The sequence below is a fragment of the Abramis brama genome (genome assembly GCF_963993115.1).
Source record: "Abramis brama genome assembly, chromosome: 5".
In the NCBI taxonomy this organism is placed as follows: domain Eukaryota; kingdom Metazoa; phylum Chordata; class Actinopteri; order Cypriniformes; family Leuciscidae; genus Abramis; species Abramis brama.
The window spans coordinates 35,864,469-35,885,856 of NC_139967.1; the positions used below are offsets into that span (position 1 = coordinate 35,864,469).

Genomic DNA, 21,388 nt, shown 5'->3' on the forward strand with positions numbered 1-21,388 from the left:
CAGGGTGTTCAAATACTTATTTTCCTCACTGTATATACAGATAAAAACTTGCTTATGTGTTGATGAGACGATTTGTGTTGTAACAGAAGTTTGCTGATTCATATTGTGTATAATAATGTTGAAATAGAGTGCATACAGTTATTATATGTACTATTAAGTGCACTTAAAGTGTTCATATTGTGTGTACTTGTTTTAATGCACAAGATGTAGATTGTAATTAGGTATTATTCTGTTTTCCTTAAAGGTTATCAACCTACTCTGAAACTAATTTGAGACTAATTTGAATTTAAACTGCCAAGCTAACTATCTTCAGTCAAACTAACTACAATCAAACCTGTTGGATAACTATTGTTGGAGATGAATGGACGTTAAAATAAAAAAAATCAACAACTGCAAGATTTAAGACTGTAAGAAGTTTATTGAAGATTGGAAGTAAAGCCATTTTGAGTTGATCCTTGTGTCTCCATGGTTGATTGAGCTCTATTTCGAGTTAGAGGCAGAGATTGACGTGTGAAAACTGATATTAACTTGACTCCTACTACTAAAACTAAAAATGAGATATGGAGATTTAAATGATATTTGTGCTTTCACTTTTTAGGAGTTCTAATTGCATAGCGAGTCAAAATGACTGTTATCAATCTTTAGTTAGTTCATCCAAAAACTAAAAGTCTGTCTTTATTAACTCATCCTCATGTTGTCACGCATGCACATACATTAGAACTTCAGTTTTACAAACATTACAGAATTGCAGTATGTGTGTTGTTCAGCAAATCTGTTTGTACCGTGATATATTGATTACACAATGATATATATCGATACACCCCTAATTTTTCACAACACAACCAAATACAGAAACGCGCTGGCAAAAGTTCACAACATAACCAAACACAGAAACGCACTGCAAATAGCACAGACCACAATGGAAATGTTTCCAGGGGACCCCAATGAGTGACGAACCCGGCTGTGACATGCTTATTGCTCGTGAGCATCCCTATGTCCTACTCCATTCAAAGGGCAGATGGCAGAGCCCTTGAAGTGGGGACTTTGGAGTGAGCAGGGCACTTGTGTGTCATTATGTAGCCGTTTGGGACACACTTGATGAAGGGAGCAACAAAAGACAACATAATTTCATCATTATTTTCACCTGGGATGTTCCCATGACAACGCAGCACGGTGTCCATCAGCTGTATAGCTGTTATTACCAGAAATATCTTATTACTACTGTTAACATAACTGTTGCAAATAAATAAACATTTTATACAAAAAAAGTTTTTAAAATATGCGTTATATATCTGTGTGTGAGTGTCTCAACTTTAAAACTTGTCTCATATTTGGACCCTGCAGTACCTAACATTTCTTATGAAACTTATTTAAACATAATATGACAAAATTTGTACAATGTAACTGATGTACAGATTAATACATTTCCCTCATGTTCCTTTTCTCTATCTTTTATATTTATTTATTTTTCTCAGTATTCTGATGACATTGAACATATAATTAATACATTTTGTATATTGTATACAAAGTTGTATGTCATCTCAGTATGTTTTGCAAAAAAATAAAATAATAATAATAAAATAAAGTAGACTTTGAGCTGTAAGCATGTCCCAGCCGGGTTCATCGCTTATTGGGGTCCCCTGGCAACATTTCCGTTGTGGTGCTGTTTGCAGCGCGTTTCTGTATTTGGTTGTGTTGTGAGTATTTGGAGCATACATTTGTTGTGAAACTGATGAAGATGTTTTCTTAATCTGCGGGTGTTTTTCTATTTGCATGCATTTTCTTCAGTTGCAGCGCGTTGAGCTCTCTCGCCACCGTAGTAATCCATCCGGATTGTTTTTTTTAGTGTGAATGTATTGACAAATCATCAATTAAATATTTACCATCATATATTCTGCATAATTAGATGTTTTTAAATAAACTGACAAAAAAAATATATACGTTTTAGGGCTGGACAATATAATGATATATCTGACATTGATATAACTGATCACCCGGATTTAGACCTACTATATTGTATTTACATAAAGCATTCACAAGCAAATTTAGCAAATCTTTGTAAAGTTGTAAGGAACACCATATCGAGTCTTTAGTTTAAACTGATAATCGTTCATTTTACTTTTTCGTAGTTTCCCCTATTAAACCCAGCAGCAGGCTTTTTTACCACTCAGTCTGGCTGAGGGTGGGACACTTCCTGTAGGAACCCTCTATTGTTTGTAGCTGCCATTATATTACTTTGTCATTTTGAGCATGAATCAAGCCTTCGTCTGTATTTTAATTGTTTTGGCCAGTTGTTCTGAAATACAGTAGTGGCCAAAAGTGATGTCCGGCCTAGGAAAATTGACATCTTTACTCTTTTTTAAAAAAAAAAAAAAAAAAAAAAAAAATTGTAAGTATATTGCATAGTTGTGCTTGAAGGCAATTGTTTTATTTGTGATAATGAAATGAAAAATGTGTGGACATCATTTTTGGCCAGGCTGTCATACAAAAAAATTATGAACGTGCAAAAATGAGAGAACCAAAGAAATATAAATACCTGATTATGTTGCACTCAATGTATGCTTTTTCCTGTGAGCTTTTTCTTTTTCTATGTATTTTTTGCATAGTAAAATAAAAACCTGTAGCTGCAGTTTACCCCTTTTTTGGCCAAATAAAAAGTTGTCAGATACCTTGTCAGAAATACCTTAACCAAGTTTGGCGTTTTGTTCTTTCCTCATATTTAAAATATTCAAAAATACTCATATTTTGATAGTTTAATCAAACTTGTAGGTAGGGCTGTGACGGTTGGCATGACAACCGCGCCACCGCGGTGCTGGAGCATGACCGGCGGTAGTGTGACGTCACATACCACATGAATGATTGAACACTATAACACGTATAAGATGCAGTCGTGTACACGTTTAATAATATATGGTAATAATTATAACAACAGCGAATATCAATAGTAATTTATAACCTTCCCTATAGATTTATAAGATTTTTTTTATGTTAAGACACATTTCCGTTATATCGAAATTCAAGTTCAGCCATGGATCTTGTTGGAAAACCAAATGTTACATCGCCGATCTGGGAATATTTTGGATTCGTGCCGAACGAGAAAGGCGAAACCAAGCAATTTAGATGAAGCCATTTGTAGGCTTTGTGGGAAAACAAGAAGTGTTAAAGGGCAAACACCTCGAATCTCCAGAGCCATCTCCGGTCATGTCACCCAGCCGCATATACTGAACTCATGTCGTCTGAACGCAAACACCCAGCTAGTCAGCTGGGTATCGCAGAGGCCTTCTCAAAAATGGCCAAATACAAAAGAGAAAGCGATAAATGGAAGACATTAACTAGAAATGTGGCAACATTTTTGGTAGTTGAGAACGCGCCGCTCCGCACTGTAGAGAAACCTGCTTTCCGAGAAATGCTTCAGTCGTTTGATAAACAGTACGAACTTCCGAGCAAAAAATACTTTTCAAACACTGTCATTCCTCAACTATACAACGAAACCAAAGAGAAAATCATTGCGGAACTACACGACCTTGATTTCTTTTCTGCCACGACTGACATGTGGTCCAGCGTTAATATGACTCCGTTTATGAGCCTGACTGTACATTTCATCAACAAAAATTAAGAGCTGAAGAGCAGGTGCTTGCAGACTGCGTTCACATCAGAAAGTCATACGGCGGATAATTTAGCAGAATCTCTCCGCAGCACATTCAAAGAGTGGGGGTTAAATGAAAAAAATCTTGCATGCATCACGACTGATAACGGGGCCAACATTGTGGCTGCTGTTAGGAAATTAGAATGGCCATGGCTGAATTGTTTCGGCCACAATCTTAACCTGGCAGTCACAAACTCAATGTCAGCCGAGAAGGAGAGGACATCCAGGGCCATGGGGTTGTGCCGAAATATGGTGACTGCATTCGCCTACAGCTGGTCGAGAAAGAAGAAACTCGTGAAGAGCAAGAGGCCTTAAACCTTCCAACGCACAGTTTGATACTGGTGAGTTGCAATAATTAAAGTAGTTATTATTTCTTGTTATATTTAGGTTAGGATAGCATATATATATATATATATATATATATATATATATTAGGGATGGAAACGGTTAATCGATTATCGATTAATTGTCGACAAGAATTTACTCGATTAAATTAAATTAATTGTCGGCTAATTGAACATTGCGAACGTGACACGAGATTCTCGCGGGCGGCGAGAGACCCGACACAAACCTGAGGCGGCAAAAAATAAACCAAACATGAGGCGGTCAAAACGGAGTGGAGTGTGGGAGGCTGGGAGCATTTCAAATTTGAGGCGAAGGAGGACGAAAAGTGGCACCATTGCGCATATGCTTCAGTTATTGTGTGTGAGAGAGATCTCAGGACTGGTGGGAGCATACTGGCTTTAAATATTGGCTTTAACGAGGAGCAGTACGTGGGTCCGAAATTTTGTTTTGTAACGTACAACAATATGTTGTGTCAACGTTTGTCCACATTCATCTCCTACGACGGCACAACGTTTCGTCAGGTCATCAATCCCTTTGCAGATGTGCGTGGGTTTCTCTCGTCATTAAACCGCGAGGATGTTGCCCAATGCCTCAGAAAATCCGATCTGCCTGTTTACATGACAGTCGCATTGGCACATATCCGATTTATTTCCACATATGAATGAGACCTGAAACCGATCTCGATATATATCCGAATGCATGCGTTTTTTTCCTGTTTTCACTGTCATAGAACACATCGGATCTGTGTCACATGTGAGCAAAAAATCGGAATTTGGTCACATTTCACTGACAGAAGCAGAGGGACACCCTCTAATTTTACTGTCACCTTCCTCAGGGATGATTTAAGTTGTGTTCAGTTCTATATTTGAAGTTTCCAGGTCTAGTAATCGTACTGTTAGACCTTAGACTAACAGTTAGACTTTCTCAGACCAAGGGGGATTATAAGTGCTGCTGCTGCTGCTAATGTTTCAAGTTTTTCATTCAAGTAGTTTACCAGATAGATTATTATATGTAGGCTTAATATTGTAGGCTAAGCCTACCCATGTAGATTTTTATTTAAAATGTATTTTATGTTGCTTAATGTTTCACATGCAACAGGTGAGCCAGTGCACAATTATGTTTTATGTATTTTAATTTTCTGTAGATAATTTATTTTGTTAAACTACATAAATGCCATCATCTGTACTGTATCCCAACTGTTACAATAAAACATCAATTGAGCAATATAACATGCATTTTTATTCAGTAGCCTATAAGCAATATTTAGCTTTTTATGTTAAAGACACTATTGATACCGTGAGAAATTTACATTCTCAGGAAAATAGCCACTTATCAGTTAATCGATCGATAAGGTCAATCAATTAATGATTAATGAATTAATCGATAATTTGCATCCCTAATATATATATATATATATATATATATACAGTGAGGAAAATAAGTATTTGAACACCCTGCTATTTTGCAAGTTCTCCCACTTGGAAATCATGGAGGGGTCTGAAATTGTCATCGTAGGTGCATGTCCACTGTGAGAGACATAATCTAAAAAAAAAAAAAATGCAGAAATCACAACATATGATTTTTTAACTATTTATTTGTATGATACAGCTGCAAATAAGTATTTGAACACCTGTCTATCAGCTAGAATTCTGACCCTCAAAGACCTGTCAGTCTGCCTTTAAAATGTCCACCTCCACTCCATTTATTATCCTAAATTAGATGCACCTGTTTGAGGTCGTTAGCTGCATAAAGACACCTGTCCACCCCATACAATCAGTAAGAATCCAACTACTAACATGGCCAAGACCAAAGAGCTGTCCAAAGACACTAGAGACAAAATTGTACACCTCCACAAGGCTGGAAAGGGCTACGGGGAAATTGCCAAGCAGCTTGGTGAAAAAAGGTCCACTGTTGGAGCAATCATTAGAAAATGAAAGAAGCTAAACATGACTGTCAATCTCCCTCGGACTGGGGCTCCATGCAAGATCTCACCTCGTGGGGTCTCAATGATCCTAAAAAAGGTGAGAAATCAGCCCAGAACTACACGGGAGGAGCTGGTCAATGACCTGAAAAGAGCTGGGACCACCGTTTCCAAGGTTACTGTTGGTAATACACTAAGACGTCATGGTTTGAAATCATGCATGGCACGGAAGTTTCCCCTGCTTAAACCAGCACGTCAAGGCCCGTCTTAAGTTTGCCAATGACCATTTGGATGATCCAGAGGAGTCATGGGAGAAAGTCATGTGGTCAGATGAGACCAAAATAGAACTTTTTGGTCATAATTCCACTAAACGTGTTTGGAGGAAGAAGAATGATGAGTACCATCCCAAGAACACCATCCCTACTGTGAAGCATGGGGGTGGTAGCATCATGCTCTGGGGGTGTTTTTCTGCACATGGGACAGGGCGACTGCACTGTATTAAGGAGAGGATGACCGGGGCCATGTATTGCGAGATTTTGGGGAACAACCTCCTTCCCTCAGTTAGAGCATTGAAGATGGGTCGAGGCTGGGTCTTCCAACATGACAATGACCCGAAGCACACAGCCAGGATAACCAAGGAGTGGCTCTGTAAGAAGCATATCAAGGTTCTGGCGTGGCCTAGCCAGTCTCCAGACCTAAACCCAATAGAGAATCTTTGGAGGGAGCTCAAACTCCGTGTTTCTCAGCGACAGCCCAGAAACCTGACTGATCTAGAGAAGATCTGTGTGGAGGAGTGGGCCAAAATCCCTCCTGCAGTGTGTGCAAACCTGGTGAAAAACTACAGGAAACGTTTGACCTCTGTAATTGCAAACAAAGGCTACTGTACCAAATACCATTGATTTTCTCAGGTGTTCAAATACTTATTTGCAGCTGTATCATACAAATAAATAGTTAAAAAATCATACATTGTGATTTCTGGATTATTTTTTTTAGATTATGTCTCTCACAGTGGACATGCACCTACGATGACAATTTCAGACCCCTCCATGATTTCTAAGTGGGAGAACTTGCAAAATAGCAGGGTGTTCAAACACTTATTTTCCTCACTGTAAATAACAATGTATGATGGCGCCGGCGCCATCACCGATTTTGTTCTTATTTTAAATTATTTTAAATTTTAAACTGTTTATACGAAGAAAAAAAATTTAAATGATCCATAATTTTTATGGTCAGAAAAATACTTGTCCCACCTTTTTTTCTTTGGTTTTGTTAATATGTCAATTATTAAGTAAAATGTTTTTTCTGTCGGCCTATTTATTTTATTCGTTTTATGATAATTAATGTAAAATTAACCCTCTGAAAAAATACAGAAAACAATTGCGGTAGGGCCTATTTTTAAAGGGGTCACATTCACACACACTTATCCAACGTAATTTAACATTCTGATTTTGTCATTAAGGATTAAAAAGCGTCGATTGTCTGTAAGGAAAATTTACCGAAATAACATCCAAGAACAATTTATATAATAATTTTGTATTCTCTTGTTCCTTCGCTATGCCAACAGGATTGTCCCACACGATGGGGAAGCAAACAAAAAATGATAGAGAGAGTATTGGAGCAAGCCCATGCAATTAAAAGAGAGCTGGATGACCGAAAGCATCAACACCTGAACCTGACATGGCTGGACATTGCAGTGCTTGAGTCGATAAACGCAGCACTTAAACCAGTTGCAGAATTTACCGATGTTTTATCGAACGAGAAGGTTGTTACTGCGTCATCGGTTAGACCTGTGCTGAGACTGCTGACCAACGATCTCCTCGACCCTTCGCCAGAAGAAAGCGAGTTAACAAAAAACATCAAAGCAAAGATGATCACTGTCTTGGAGGAGAAATACAAAGATTTAGAAGGGCAAAAAATGCTATCAAAAGCAACTACGTTGGATCCTCGATACAGGAATCAGTTTGAAGAGGAAGATATTAGAGACAAACTCATCGAAGAAATAATGCACGTTACTAAAGATCAACCAGAAAACACTCAAACTGAGGAGTCACTGGATGCAGGGGAAGGAAGCAGCGCAGCACCTGCTTTAAAGAAAATGAATCTCGCACAGCTACTCTGCAAAAGAAAAGCGAAGGTCACAATTCTTCCAAAGAGAGCGCGTGCTGGTGAGGAGTTAACGTGCTATTTGCAAGAAGAGACAATCGATACCAGCGATGACCCACTTGCTTGATGGCGGACTTCCTGGCCACGGTTGCAAAAAAATATCTGTGCATTTGCGCTACAAGCACACCGTCTGAACGCGTGTTCAGTGCTGCTGGAAACATTGTAACCCCAATTAGGTCTTCGCTTAAACCGGACAAAGTCAACATGCTAGTTTTTCTGGCAAAGAATTTAATCAGATCAGAATCAGAATCAGAATAGAAAACCAAGGTAGACTTAAACCTTTAATAGTTAGTAGGCTATACGCTGTTTTTTTTTTTTCCAGCATCTGACTTATATTGTTGCTAGTATTATTTTTAGTTGTTCTTCTTAGCTATATTGCCTACTGATTAGTAAAGTTCTTTAATGTTTATTATTTAAAGGTTGCAGCCTTTGTACATACAGCATGTGACTTGGGCCCACTGTTACAATTTGTAAAGTTCTTCAAATACTAACGTTTAAGTATTATACTGTTACAAGCAGTAAAATGTATTATTTAAAAGGCTTATTTAACTAGCCTATAGGCTGTATTGTGTTTTTTCATTGACAGAGTTCTAAAATAAAGACGCACGTTTGTACGGATGTTTTAGCATCATTTCTTTGTTTTTGTCATTTCTTAATTTTTACATAAAATGTAAATTAACTAAGGTACAGAGGCAGTGGAATATATTTGCCAGGGTCGATATTTAAAGTAATTAAAATAACTTGCGGAAAGGATGCATTAAAGGAAAAGCATGCTCTTCAACATTCTTCATAATCTAATTCACGGTGCTGGTTACAGCTGCGCGCATTAGCCGCGCGCATCAGCACCCCCCGCGCATCAGCCGCGCGCAATAGCGCATTTTTTGTTGGTGATTTCCCACCGCGGTAGTAAAAATTTGTAACCGTCACTTGTAGGGTCAAAAAACAAATCCCCAAACCAATCCCCTCTGGACATCCCTTTAGGCCACTGTATGTTTGTCTGACTACATTTCAAAAAAGCATTTCATTGCCATGTTCATATATACCTAAACTAACCGAACTAAGGGAGACAATGCATCAGGTTCCGAAACAAATGCTCCAAACGAGCCAGGTGTGAAAACGCCCTAAGAGTTAACATGAGAATTCATGTCTCTACCTACAGGAAACCATGCTGGGTGAGATAAGACTGACAAGAACACAGGAAGCTGAGGCAACAAACCTTAGCACTAACTTTTAACCCAAAGCATGGTCTGTTTCCTGTCTTCACAAAAACAAAAAACAAAAAAACAAAAACATAGAAAATTTACCTTGTGAGCCAATCTGATCCTGAAATTGCATCATCTGAAATGTATCCACTATTACCACATTCTAATCGTAGAGAAGCATACATAAACGAACATATGGCGTGATGATGACACTAAAACCACAATCAATCACCCAATAAAGCAAAAAGTGCTGATCTGTGAACAACCATTTATGGAGGAATGTGATTCCCACATTACATCCCAGAAGAGTAATTACTGTGGTTTAGTGCTTCTCTCTGTAGTGGCCTGATGACTATCATTGTGGGTTTGAGGACGCTTTTAAAGTCATGATTTATTCAGACAATGACGTCTGTAAAGAGAGTGATGTAAAGACATGCGTGTGTGCTTGAAAAAGCCTGTGCCAAGTACATTCGGTAGTTAAAGGTCCCGTATTATGCCCCTTTTCACAAGATGTAAAATAAGTCTCTGATGTCCCCAGAGTGTGTATGTGAAGTTTCAGCTCAAAATACCCAACAGATCATTTTTTACAGCATGTTTAAATTGTCATTTTTTGGGGCTCAGAAAAACGTGCTGTTTTAGTGTGTGCCCTTTAAATGCAAATAAGCTGCTGCTGGACGACCCAGGGGGCGGAGCTTCATGAGCTCGCGCTCAGTCTCTCAGGACAATTTCACCTCACGGAATGATGATAATATCAGAAACTCTCAGTAACGGTGTTCATTTCGAGTCGGACAATAATGCCTACAGAGTCAGAGTGCTTTATAGAGATGGAACAGGTATAGTTTAGTAGTTTAATTACGGTTATTATAACGTATTTGTCATCTGCTTGTATGTATCCATTATTTATTAATAGCCTACAAGTCTGCTGTTTCGGACCAGGTCCGAATGATGATCAAACATATACTGATGAGTTTAATAAAGTTTATTGTACATCACACAAAAGATGAAGCGTCAGTTTTACTTCAGAAAATCACCGTAAGAGCTGAGTAAACACAGTAAGTTATAAGAAGTGCGCAAGTACATAAACGAATTTCGGTAGAGTTGAGGGAGCATTCCTGTGGGCGGAGGTTAGTCAAAAAACTGTTCTACTGACGTCATTAAAGAAGGAAGTAGAGGGATGTAGTCCAAACGGGCCGTTCGATGTAGGCGACTTCTGTTAAATAAAATATCTCGCTTGGCATTGAACTTTGAGCTTTATAATTTTACAGATATTATTTATACTCTAACAACAACATTACACACTAACTAAAGTTTGAAACATGGGATCACGAAGAACGGGACCTTTAAGAGGTACAAGCTGGTTTCTGCACAGTGTTCAGTGTGGAATAACACAAAGGTCAACAATTGACCTTTCTCAACTCATCGGGTCAAGAGCATCCAAAATATTTACCAGTCTGTAGTGGCCAAACCTTATAATATTGTAAATGTAACTTAAGAGGAAGGAGGAGGATAAACATTTTTTACTTACGCTATCAGTAGGTCATCTGGTACTATACGAAAGAGGGGGAAAAAGTGAAATACTGGTTAAAGTTTTATAAACCTGAGAAATGTAAATGCACCAAGCGTGATTTTAAAGCACAAAAGCAACATACACTGGCGGTCAAAAGTTTGGAATAATTTAGATTAGTCTCTAAGACTAGATAGTCTCTTCTGCTCACCAAGGCTGCATTTATTTAATAAAATACAATAAAAACTGTGATATTGTGATATTGAACTTAAAACAACTGTTTTGTATTTTATATATTTTAAAATGTCTTTTATTCCTTTTATGGCAAAACTGAACTTTCAGCAGCGTCACATGATTTTTCAGAAATTATTCTAATATGCTGACTTGGTTCTTAAGAAACATTTCTTATTATTATCAATGTTGAAAACAGTAGTGCTACTTCATGATAAACTATCATTCAAATGTTTAGGACAATAGAAATTCAAGAACGTATTAAATTGAATCATATATATACTCATATGTTACAAAATATTTCCATCTCAAATAAATGCATAAGTGCATTGAACTTTCTATTCATCAAAGAATCCGGGAAAAAATGAGTTTCCACAAAAAACAAAAACTAGCAAATTACAATGATTTCTGAAGAATCATGTGACACTGAAGACTGAATTGGCTGCTGAGAATTCAGTTTTGCCGTCACAAATTACATTTTAAAATACATTCATAATATTTGACAATATTACTGTTACCTGTATTTTTGATCAAATAAATTCAACCTTGGTGAGTATAAGAGAGTTCTTTCAAAAACATTAAAAAAAATCTTAATTATTCTAAACTTTGGACAGCCAGTGCATGGGTAAATGAAATACAACATCTGGAAAAAATAACTACTTAATAGTTAAGTACATGTTAAACATAGTAACAATAACCAATTATCAGTCATCCAAAACATCCTAATTTGGTTGTTTATTTTTGTCACCAATGTTCTCTGGAGAAAGACCCAAACAAATTGAAATTGAAACTACATCTCAATCTCAAACACACTACAGCGATCATTACTCCTCTAATCATCCTCCCTAGATATTTCTCTCTGGCATTGCTTGACATCAAAATTCCAGCAGAATAATGTCATTACTCTTATCCAGATGTTCTGCATTAGGTCTTGTCTGCACACACATAAGGGTTTCACAAAAACTCTTATGAGCTTACTGACATTCTGACACATTTAATACAAGGATTCAAATTGTCATTAGGTTCTGAGGAACATAGGACATATTTGAACCGAAGTCCCTATATTTTGAATGTTATATTAAAGGAAGCCTCAATACCATAGGCCATAAGACACACATTAAAACAACCTCACAGTACATGTTAGCTGTTTTAAGCAGTTGTGAACTGCAGCAGTTGTGCTTGAAAGACATGCTGCTGTCTGATAGACCATGGTATTAGTGCGCTACCCTGTGTCAGTATTAGAAATTGCAGCTATTGCTACTCTCTTGTCTTCTATCTAAACTAAAGAATCAAAATGTTATTGTTAAAGTTCACTAACTTCACTGTTCACTTGATACTTATTTATTATTAGGCCTAAGCTATGTTTATGTCTGAGACCACACTGAAAATCTTTTACCTAGAAATAAACTGAAATTTTAGGGTCTAGATGTTTTAGGTCAAAAGTGAAGCACAAGTTGCTCTTTGGAACCATATCAAATCGTGCTGAGCACATGATTATCATACCAAATACTAAAGCTACTATCCTAATACTGTAAAACTCATATTTGTATTGTACCTATGAACTGAAAATGATTCCCTCGACTTTACTTTGATATTATCATTTGTAAAGAATTATATTAGAAAGAAAAATCACAATATATGCACATTATGTACACGTGATCAGAGACTTATGTAGCCTACACTGTGCGTATCTGTGTGTGTCTGTGATCAGCTTATTGTGTAGTACTATGTATGTTGACTAGTTTTCTAGTGAACTGCCAATGTTTCTGTAACTTAATATGTTTCATCAGTCAATGGCTTCATTCAGCTGACTTGACATCAGTGAGCTTGAGCTTAAAACTTACCCTTATTCGTCTCAGAGTAAGTTCTGTGAAGGTCTTTCAAAAGCTGCTCAGCAACAGAAAGCAGAGATGAGTCCATAATGTACCTGAAAACTAAAACACGTTTCATTTGTCATTGTATAATAACGCCTGTAAATGATTTTCAATTTTGAAAGCTTTTCATTGGGATCTGTAATTATTTATATTATATAACGTTAGTATACTATGTAATTACTTGTCTTTAGGATCTTATTTCTCTTGCAAAACTGTAATGTGGAGATAATTGCAGGAGTTAACAACTACTAGAAGTGTTCATATTTAGTATGTCATCTCTAGTAAGGTGCTTCTCAAACCTGTCCTGACCTGGGGTCTCCACCACTGCATATTTTGCTCTAATGAGCAGATGAGTGGACTGTACAAAATGTGCAGTGATGGGGAAGGTTTGAGAAGCACTGGAAAATTATATTAAATGATCTAAACTACCTGAAATAAACCAACCAATAAAATCAACATCTAGACATTGTATCTAAAACAAAAACTTCGAGACGATTCGACGGCCGATTCTAAAAGCATCAACTGACCGAATATATGCTGAATAAATATATAAAGATTTAACGTGCAGCGTTTACACAGTAAATATATCTACCTTGCCGTGTTCGTGTTTCCCGCAGCACTCATTTGACGTTCTTCTTCTTCAGTAGTTTGTAAGACGTATAACGAACCGTTGGTTTTTACCGCCACCTATGGTACTTGGACAGCATGGACAATTTATTTTAAAAAGAAAAGAATAAAAACCCAATAATAATAATAATAATAATAAAAACTACTAAAAAAAAAAAAAAAAACAAAGGGTAGAAAAAGTTTCTTCTTCAATTTGAATTATTTAATACAATCATTTCCTCTGTAAAATGTCTGCACTGAAAATGTTCTGGGGCCTGCATATGCACAAAATTAAATATGCCACTCTCATTAATGGAGTTAAGCACTGAAATGTCATGAAATCATTATCCAGTGGTTACAATATTTTGTAGGCTATTCATTTAAATAGAAATATTTGTAGTGGATGCGCTGCTTTTGAGCACTTTTCCTGTGGCAAATATGCACGTTTTATTTTTAAAATGTTTTGTCAGTTTGTCTTACAATTATTTACACTGCAAAAAATAAGGCCTATCTGTTTCCATTAAAAAATATATAAACATCCTAAAATATATGTTTACCTTATAAGCAAAATTGCATGAATTTGATTTGTTTAAAGAAATTAAATGCTAATTGACTACACTAATTAAATATTTGGCCAGTGGAAAAGATTGAGAATAACTCTTCTCTGAAATGTTATAAAAAATTTATTTATTTATTTATTCTAAAACAATGCAAGAATACTGAATGATTTTTAGCAATGTAATGTGACGCCACATAGTCCTTATCTCATAATAGGCTTGTTTGAGATGAGCAAAATCTGCGCAGAACCGATCACCTGTGATCACCGCGAGATGCATGCCGGTTAAAAATGTGTCCGAGTGCTCTGATGTCATGCTGACATATGTCAAAAAACTTTCGACAGTGATGACAAGGCCTGGGGCCATAGTTATGAGGCGCCGTCTAGGGCTTAAATCAAACTTCATTCACGCACACATATATGAAACGCTTGCACACACATGTAATAAACCTCATTGAACAGCCCTACGGTGGTCAAAAACTCTCAACAGCCAGCCGGTTTGATCAAAGGGAGTTACACTTTATTTCAGAAAGAGAAGACAAAACTCATAATCACGGGTACAGGTATAGATACGGATACGGAGAAGGGGAAGAGAAACACGGGAAGACCCACAAGACACATCACTTCATCTACACACAGTGAATTTCACACTTGTACGTCACACAGTGTTTTATACTCAACGTAGCACCCCAGCCTGCACAGCACACAGTGGATACAAGTAAGGTGTGTTTCTCCGTTCTCAGTTCCCCGACCTCCCTCCCTGACCTGCTGTCCGTTACACAATCAAACAGTTCATACATGCATGAATAGATTAAAAACACTTCCCTCTCTCAGGGCCAAGAAGACCCATCCGTATGGGGTGAATAGTGCAGGCAGCCACCCGTATCCTCAGCCAAGCACGCCAATCCACAATTCAGGGGCGGCTGTCAATTCGTCAATTCGTCGTTCGCGTCAGAGAATTCTCATTCTCAGAGTCTCAGTGGCATGTGGGCGTCAGTCGAGCAGTATTCCGAGGTAATTGGTGACACTATAATAATAATAAAATAATACATTTTTATAATCTGTCGACCCCAAAAAACGAGCGTTTAAGGACACAAAAGTGGGTACAGGCTGGAACGAATGGGTAAATTAGGATCCTGACACTCAGTAGCCTATGCACTAAAAAATGCAGTAAACATTTTGTCACTGGTAAGTCAAATATCCAAATGTCAGTTTTATAAATTATATTTTTGTAAGCTAAGCTATACTGTCGCCGATTACGTTCCCTGCTCCAGTGGACGTAGTTCTCAGAGTAATATGACACCTTGCGCTCTGTTTCAATTGCCTGTATCCACTTTTGTGTCCTTAAATGCTTGTTTTTTGGGGTCGACAGATTATAAAAACTTATTTCTGGGTTTTTTAGCTTGTTTGCTGTACACCTTGTCACATAACAGCTTTTCGACATGGTTTTGTTTTTTGTTATAAGTCAGAAATGACAAGGAGGCAGCCTCTCGCAATGCAAAGTCAATGGAGACGGTTGGATTGTTCCCCCTCCCGGGTGTGGGCGTGGCCTAAATATGCTCTGTCTTTATTGGACAGTTTAGATCACAAGGCGTTGTCAAAGAGTATAGAAGTACCAAGAGGCGAAACTCCGTTGCAGTTTTGACAACAGCCACTAGGTGGCGCTTTGGTAGCGCGGCCGCCATTTTGGACTGAACCAACGGCTTTACCGTTAGCACAACTACCGTATACAGCATTAACATTATGTCTGGAAATAATTGGAGACAAAGAAAACAGTGTTCTGCCATCAACTGCAACAACTACCAGTGTACAACCAATCAACTAGCATTTCATAGATTCCCCAAAGATCCAGAGAGGTAAAGTAGAAAAGTTTTATTAACTTTAAAGTGAGCTAACGTCTACGATAACAGGTGCTGTAACGTTAATGTAAGCTATCCCATAACCGCAGTAACAGTTTGCTAACGTTTTGTATTTGGTCGAAATTGTCAAGACTCGAAGTGGGCTTTTTAAATCGCATACTTTCAGAGATATATGAACACCTAACCTGGCAAATGACCGCTTTATTAATTCATTGTTATCACTAAATTAACCCTTTAACTGTCACCTTTTTTTCGCATAAACATGAAAATCACTATCCAAACTTAAATGGTTGTAATTCAAGAATGCTTTGGAATATAGACCTATGGTTGGTCTTGTTTTAAAGAAGACATTTGTCAGATTATTGTTGAAGTGAAATAAATTATGAAAGTGAAACAGAAAAAAGTTATATAAGTTTGAGTTTATTAAAATGTACAAATTTAAAAATATAATTATTTATATTTTATATAAAATATATATATTACAAAATATATTTTACTCAAGAACTGCAAGAAAATGAAAGCAAAAAATCTGAAGAAGTTGTGTTCCACATTTTAGGTTGATATGTTGATATCTCGCTCCCTCACCCTTTCTGCCGTGTGCTCTAACGTTACACGGTTTGGAGCTGCGCGCTCTTGCTCGCTCGCTTGCTCTAGATTCCGGGAGATTTTAGCCTAATTTGCGGGCATCAGGGAGCCGCTATCAATATGCGGGAGACTCCCGGAACTTCCGGGAGACATGGGATGTCTGCTATAGAGATATTAAAAACTAGAAACTACTATTTAGTTCATGTAACCGCTTTTGAATTTGAACCGGTTATCGTTCAATTCTATGACAGCTGTGTTGCGTTCAGTCCAAGATGGCGGAGCTGCAGCTCTGCGCATGGGTGCGTTTGTTGCAATGGAACGTTCTATTGAGTTTCGCCTCTTGGTACTTTTATACTCTTTGGCGTTGTCAAGGCTATGACGTTAACAAAACTGTCCAATCAAATGACATCTGAGTAATGCAGTCGCAATTAAATGCGAATGGTGGATTGCCAACAACCATTATCAGAATCCCATAAAATAAAGAGCGATGTCGGATCCAACGAGAGAAGCTATTGAAATTTTGCGAAGTGTGCTTTCATCGCCTTCGCTAATACAGTCAATCTCAAATTCCACTGAAACCAACGTGACTCCAACGACTCGATCAAATATTGAATCGGAAGTTCAAACGTTGTTCCGTGGTCATCTAACGTCATATCGCCCACCGCCTCACGGTACGTTCACACAGGGCGTCAGCGTCAACGCTTCCCATTGACTTTGAATGGGTGACGTCAAGCGTTGCCGAAAAGAATTGTGGATCCGTCGGCGGCGCTTCACTGGCGTTGCTCGCGGCAGAAGTTGAGAATTTTTCAACTTCTGCCGCGAGCAACGCCAGTGAAGCGCCGCCGACGGAAGCGTCAGCCAATCAGATCGCTCTATGCAAATACAGTAGCCAGGCGGCAGCCAATCACGTTCATCCTGTTCAAGAGCAGCAAACTGAGGATAAATTTTAAAATGGAGGAGAAACTAATTATTGCGGTGGGCAATCACCCGGTCCTTTATGACCATTGAATGACAATGAAGCTTGTTGTTGAGTTCCTGTCTAATTTCATTGGCTGACGCTGCTATGACCATGGCGTCAGTGCCAAACTTCAGCCACGCCTTCCGTCAAGCGTTGACGCTGACGACCCGTGTGAACGTACCGTCAGGACCACGGTTCCACACACGCCAGCAATATGGTCCGTGGCAGTCCAGATCAAGAAAAAGGTAAGGAGAAAAGCCAGAATACTTTTCAACTTTTTATTTTTTTTAACGAAACTTTGTCTAAAAATGAGTTTAAACTATGTTATTAAAGATATAACGGAATTAATTGATATACTATTTTACTTTATGCAATATTTAAGTGAAATGGCCATACATGGGTTTTCCGTTCAATACAATATATTGTACAATACAATATTCATATCTATTCACTGTATGTAATTTGCATATTAATGTGTTCTTGGGGCAACATATTGAACATTCACTTGACTCCCAAAATGCCTGATAAACATGAAAAATCATATTTTTTTCCGAAAAAGGTATGTTTTTTTTTTTTTTTAGCTTCATAGAATTCTTGTGGTTAAAGGACTAGTTCACCTCAATGAAAATTTCCTGATAATTTACTCAACCCAATATCATCCAAGATGTTCATGTCTTTCTTCAGTGGAAAAGAAATTAAGTTTTTTGAGGAAAACATTTCAGGATTTTTCTCCACACAATGGACTTCAATGACACTCAAAATGTTTAGTTTAGTTTATTAGTTTATTTGTCAGGGACAATGCAGCACACATTATTACATACATTATTATCACAGTCAAAGCCATAACAATATGTGCAGATGTGTTGCATAAAAGGTTTCTAGCCAATAGGCTAATTTGCAACCCCAGTCCCTGGTCAGGCCTTTCTAAAAAACTACATAGTATGAGTTACACAATCATGCAGCAGATGCATTGTATACTAATATATTACATTAACATTTCACAGAATCGTGACCACATTACACAAAACAGCACATCACGTAATAACACAAGCCCCAAGCACCCAGCCGCTCGCACCTGCTCACCTATACCCACCCCGATAGTGAGGGCCTGGGCCGCTACAAGTCTGTCTCCCATACCCAGACTCTGCCCCGTGGGGTGAACCTTGGCAACCATGCGCAAACTGCCTGGCATCTGGCACAGACAATACATTACAACAAAACTGACTCAGTGGCCACATGTTGAAGTCCAAATCAATGCAGTTTCAAAGGGCTTTAAAGTGCTTCAAAGGGCTCTGCACGATCCCAGCTGATGAATAGGGTCTTATCTAGTGAAAGGATCTTTGATGGCATTGGGGTGAGTAAAATATCAGGAAATTTTCATTTTGGGGTGGACTAATCCTTTAAGATGTGCCTCTCTTAACAGACCTAGGGCTCCAAATCATCAAACATTCAACAAGGATGTGGTACTGCTGAGGAGTCCAACAGATGATATGGTCGTCAAACAGCGGACCAAACAACACTTGCATGAAATCGGACACGTATTAAGTGCGTTTGAATTTAATAAAGCATGGGACCGTACAACAGTTCTACAAAAAATCAAAGATGGGTTCAAAGAAAAAATTCCACCTGATGTAAGGTATGAGTCCTTTTCTGTCATAAAATTATAGATCTTTGTAATTAACATAAAAAATATGAACCTTTTAACTTGAATTTCATGAAAAATATGATTTTTTTTGTATACAGTTTGGAAATCTTAATGGGGTGTGGCAACAAGCTCGTAACCCCAAAGTTGAGTGAAGGTCAACAGCTTACAGGCAGTTTAATTCTAAACGTTTTCAGGTTAAAGGCTTTATATGTTAGACCATCAAGATCACTTCAGGTAAGTATAACCTGTTTTTGCCAAATACAGGTGAAACTCGAAAAATGTGAATATCGTGCAAAAGTTCATGTATTTAAGTAATTCAAATTAAAAGGTGAAACTAATATATTTAGTATATATAACTTTATACATATGCATGATTATACTTTTCAGAGGGCCGACATTTCTGTATTTAAAATAAAAAAATAAAAAATTTATTGACTTCATGTAATATTCAAATTTTCTGAGATTTTGAATTTAGGGTTTTCATAAACTGTAAGCCATAATCATCAAAATTATAGCTTTTGCAGAATATTCTAATTTTTCGAGTTTCACCTGTACATACTCACAAAAGTCACTGTCTGAATTTAAATAGGCAAATACTTAACATTTATATGAACGTTTTCATGCTCCGTTTCATGATTGAACCCCCATTGTGCCTTGAATGAACAAGTTATAGAAGGCTTTCAGTGAGCAACATTCATCTTGGATTTAATGTAGTTACATTAACTGTAACCATGGTATTGTGGCAGAAATAGTCAAATGCTTTCAAGTACTCTCTCTATTATCATATTTAAATGTGATGACCAAAGCATTAATTGTTCATCCTTAAAAGATTTTTCCCATTTATAAAACTTAGTTTCAATATGTAGGGAAAACTTTTTGTTAAATACCTTTGTAACCGGTAGATGGCTGCAGAGAAGTGTTTATTAGACATTTTCGTTCCCTTATATCTATTTTTTCCCACCCTTTTTGCTTTTGATTTAATATTAAGACATTATGAATGATAATGCATTTAATTGTATCTATATATCACCTCAAACTGAGTGCTTTATTATCAGCCCCTCAGTGCTACCAAATCAAGCCTGGTTTATACTCATGCAAGAAATATGTCCTTTTTTTTCTACTTTTTTCTAGAATGAAATGGATGAATCAGACGAAAGCTGCTTTGAAGTTGAGTCTGAGTCTGAGGGTTCAAATGGCCAGGCCTTCGCTAGTGCGCTGTCATCCACTAGTGGCCAGTCCTCTTCAAGTGCACTTTCTTCAGCTTCTGGCCAGGCCTTCACTAGTGCACTATCATCCACTAGTGGCCAGTCCTCTTCAAGTGCACTTTCTTCAGCTTCTGGCCAGGCCTTCACTAGTGCGCTGTCATCCACCAGTGGCCAGTCCTCTTCAAGTGCACTTTCTTCAGCTTCTGGCCAGGCCTTCACTAGTGCGCTGTCATCCACCAGTGGCCAGTCATCTTCAAGTGCACTTTCTTCAGCTTCTTTCCAGGCCTTCACTAGTGCGCTGTCATCCACCAGTGGCCAGTCCTCTTCAAGTGCTACTGGCCTGGCCTCCAGATCTGCTTAAGTCTCCACACCTGACAACACTCCCTGGGAAAGTGATCACAGCAAATCACTGAAAGTGATTACCCTTATGCAGGGATTTTCAGAGGATCTTTGCAGTGCCATAATGGCAAGCATTGAGGACCAGACGTGAGTTTGCAGTTGCATCTACAATCCTAAGTAATGACTTTTATAGGGCTGTCCTCGACAAAAGATTTTTCTGGTCGACTAGTAGTCGTTCATTTTTAGTTATTTGACGACTAATTGCATGTTTTTATTTAAAGTCCCTGTAAAGTCCCTTATTTAAATTTACGAAAAACGATCATATCAATCATGGATTAATATTGTGAAGAGCCACTTTGATGGAGAGCTGAGGATCACCACCAACACCCGCCTCTGTAGTGATTATTTTACACAGGATAGTTTTATAAACTTTCGTCGGAGACAACTGGGATTCACTGATAATCCGCTGTTACTGGTGAATGGGGCCGAAGCGACTATCTCCCGCCTCAGCCTTCATCCTCCCGTGGTTTCAGCGCAGCCAGCGGACAAGCCCCCAGCATTTGAGAGCAGAGAATACTGCTCATTTTTTCAAGATTTTGATAGCTTATTTTATTTACTTGGCAGCTTTTTTTATCATTCAAATTTGGCTGGGTTGCTAATAACACATTTTTCTGTGGTGTGACAAACTCAGAACACATACTTAATTTTGACTTTTCAGGGACTTTAATCCATATAAATCGTGATAATGA

The 21,388-nt window shown here is 37.9% G+C and overlaps 1 protein-coding gene across 3 annotated transcripts in view; it reads right to left on the bottom strand.

The window, feature by feature from the left end:
* The window catches only part of zswim7 (zinc finger, SWIM-type containing 7), a 75,458-nt gene extending 61,910 nt beyond the window's left edge, over positions 1-13,548 (bottom strand). The window contains exons 1-3 of one of the 3 annotated variants that reach the window (XR_014606128.1): positions 13,479-13,536; positions 12,857-12,946; positions 10,803-10,824 (exon numbers count right to left, since the gene is read on the bottom strand). Coding sequence is in view for 2 of the 3 variants with exons in the window: in XM_084113300.1 (XP_083969426.1) it covers positions 10,803-10,824; positions 12,857-12,932 (98 nt within the window). In the remaining variant the exon portion in view is untranslated. Of the gene's footprint in view, positions 1-10,802; positions 10,825-12,856; positions 12,947-13,478 lie in introns of all 3 variants that reach the window. The other 2 variants (XM_084113300.1, XM_084113301.1) reach the window with 2 other exon arrangements.
* Positions 13,549-21,388: the final 7,840 nt, after the last annotated feature.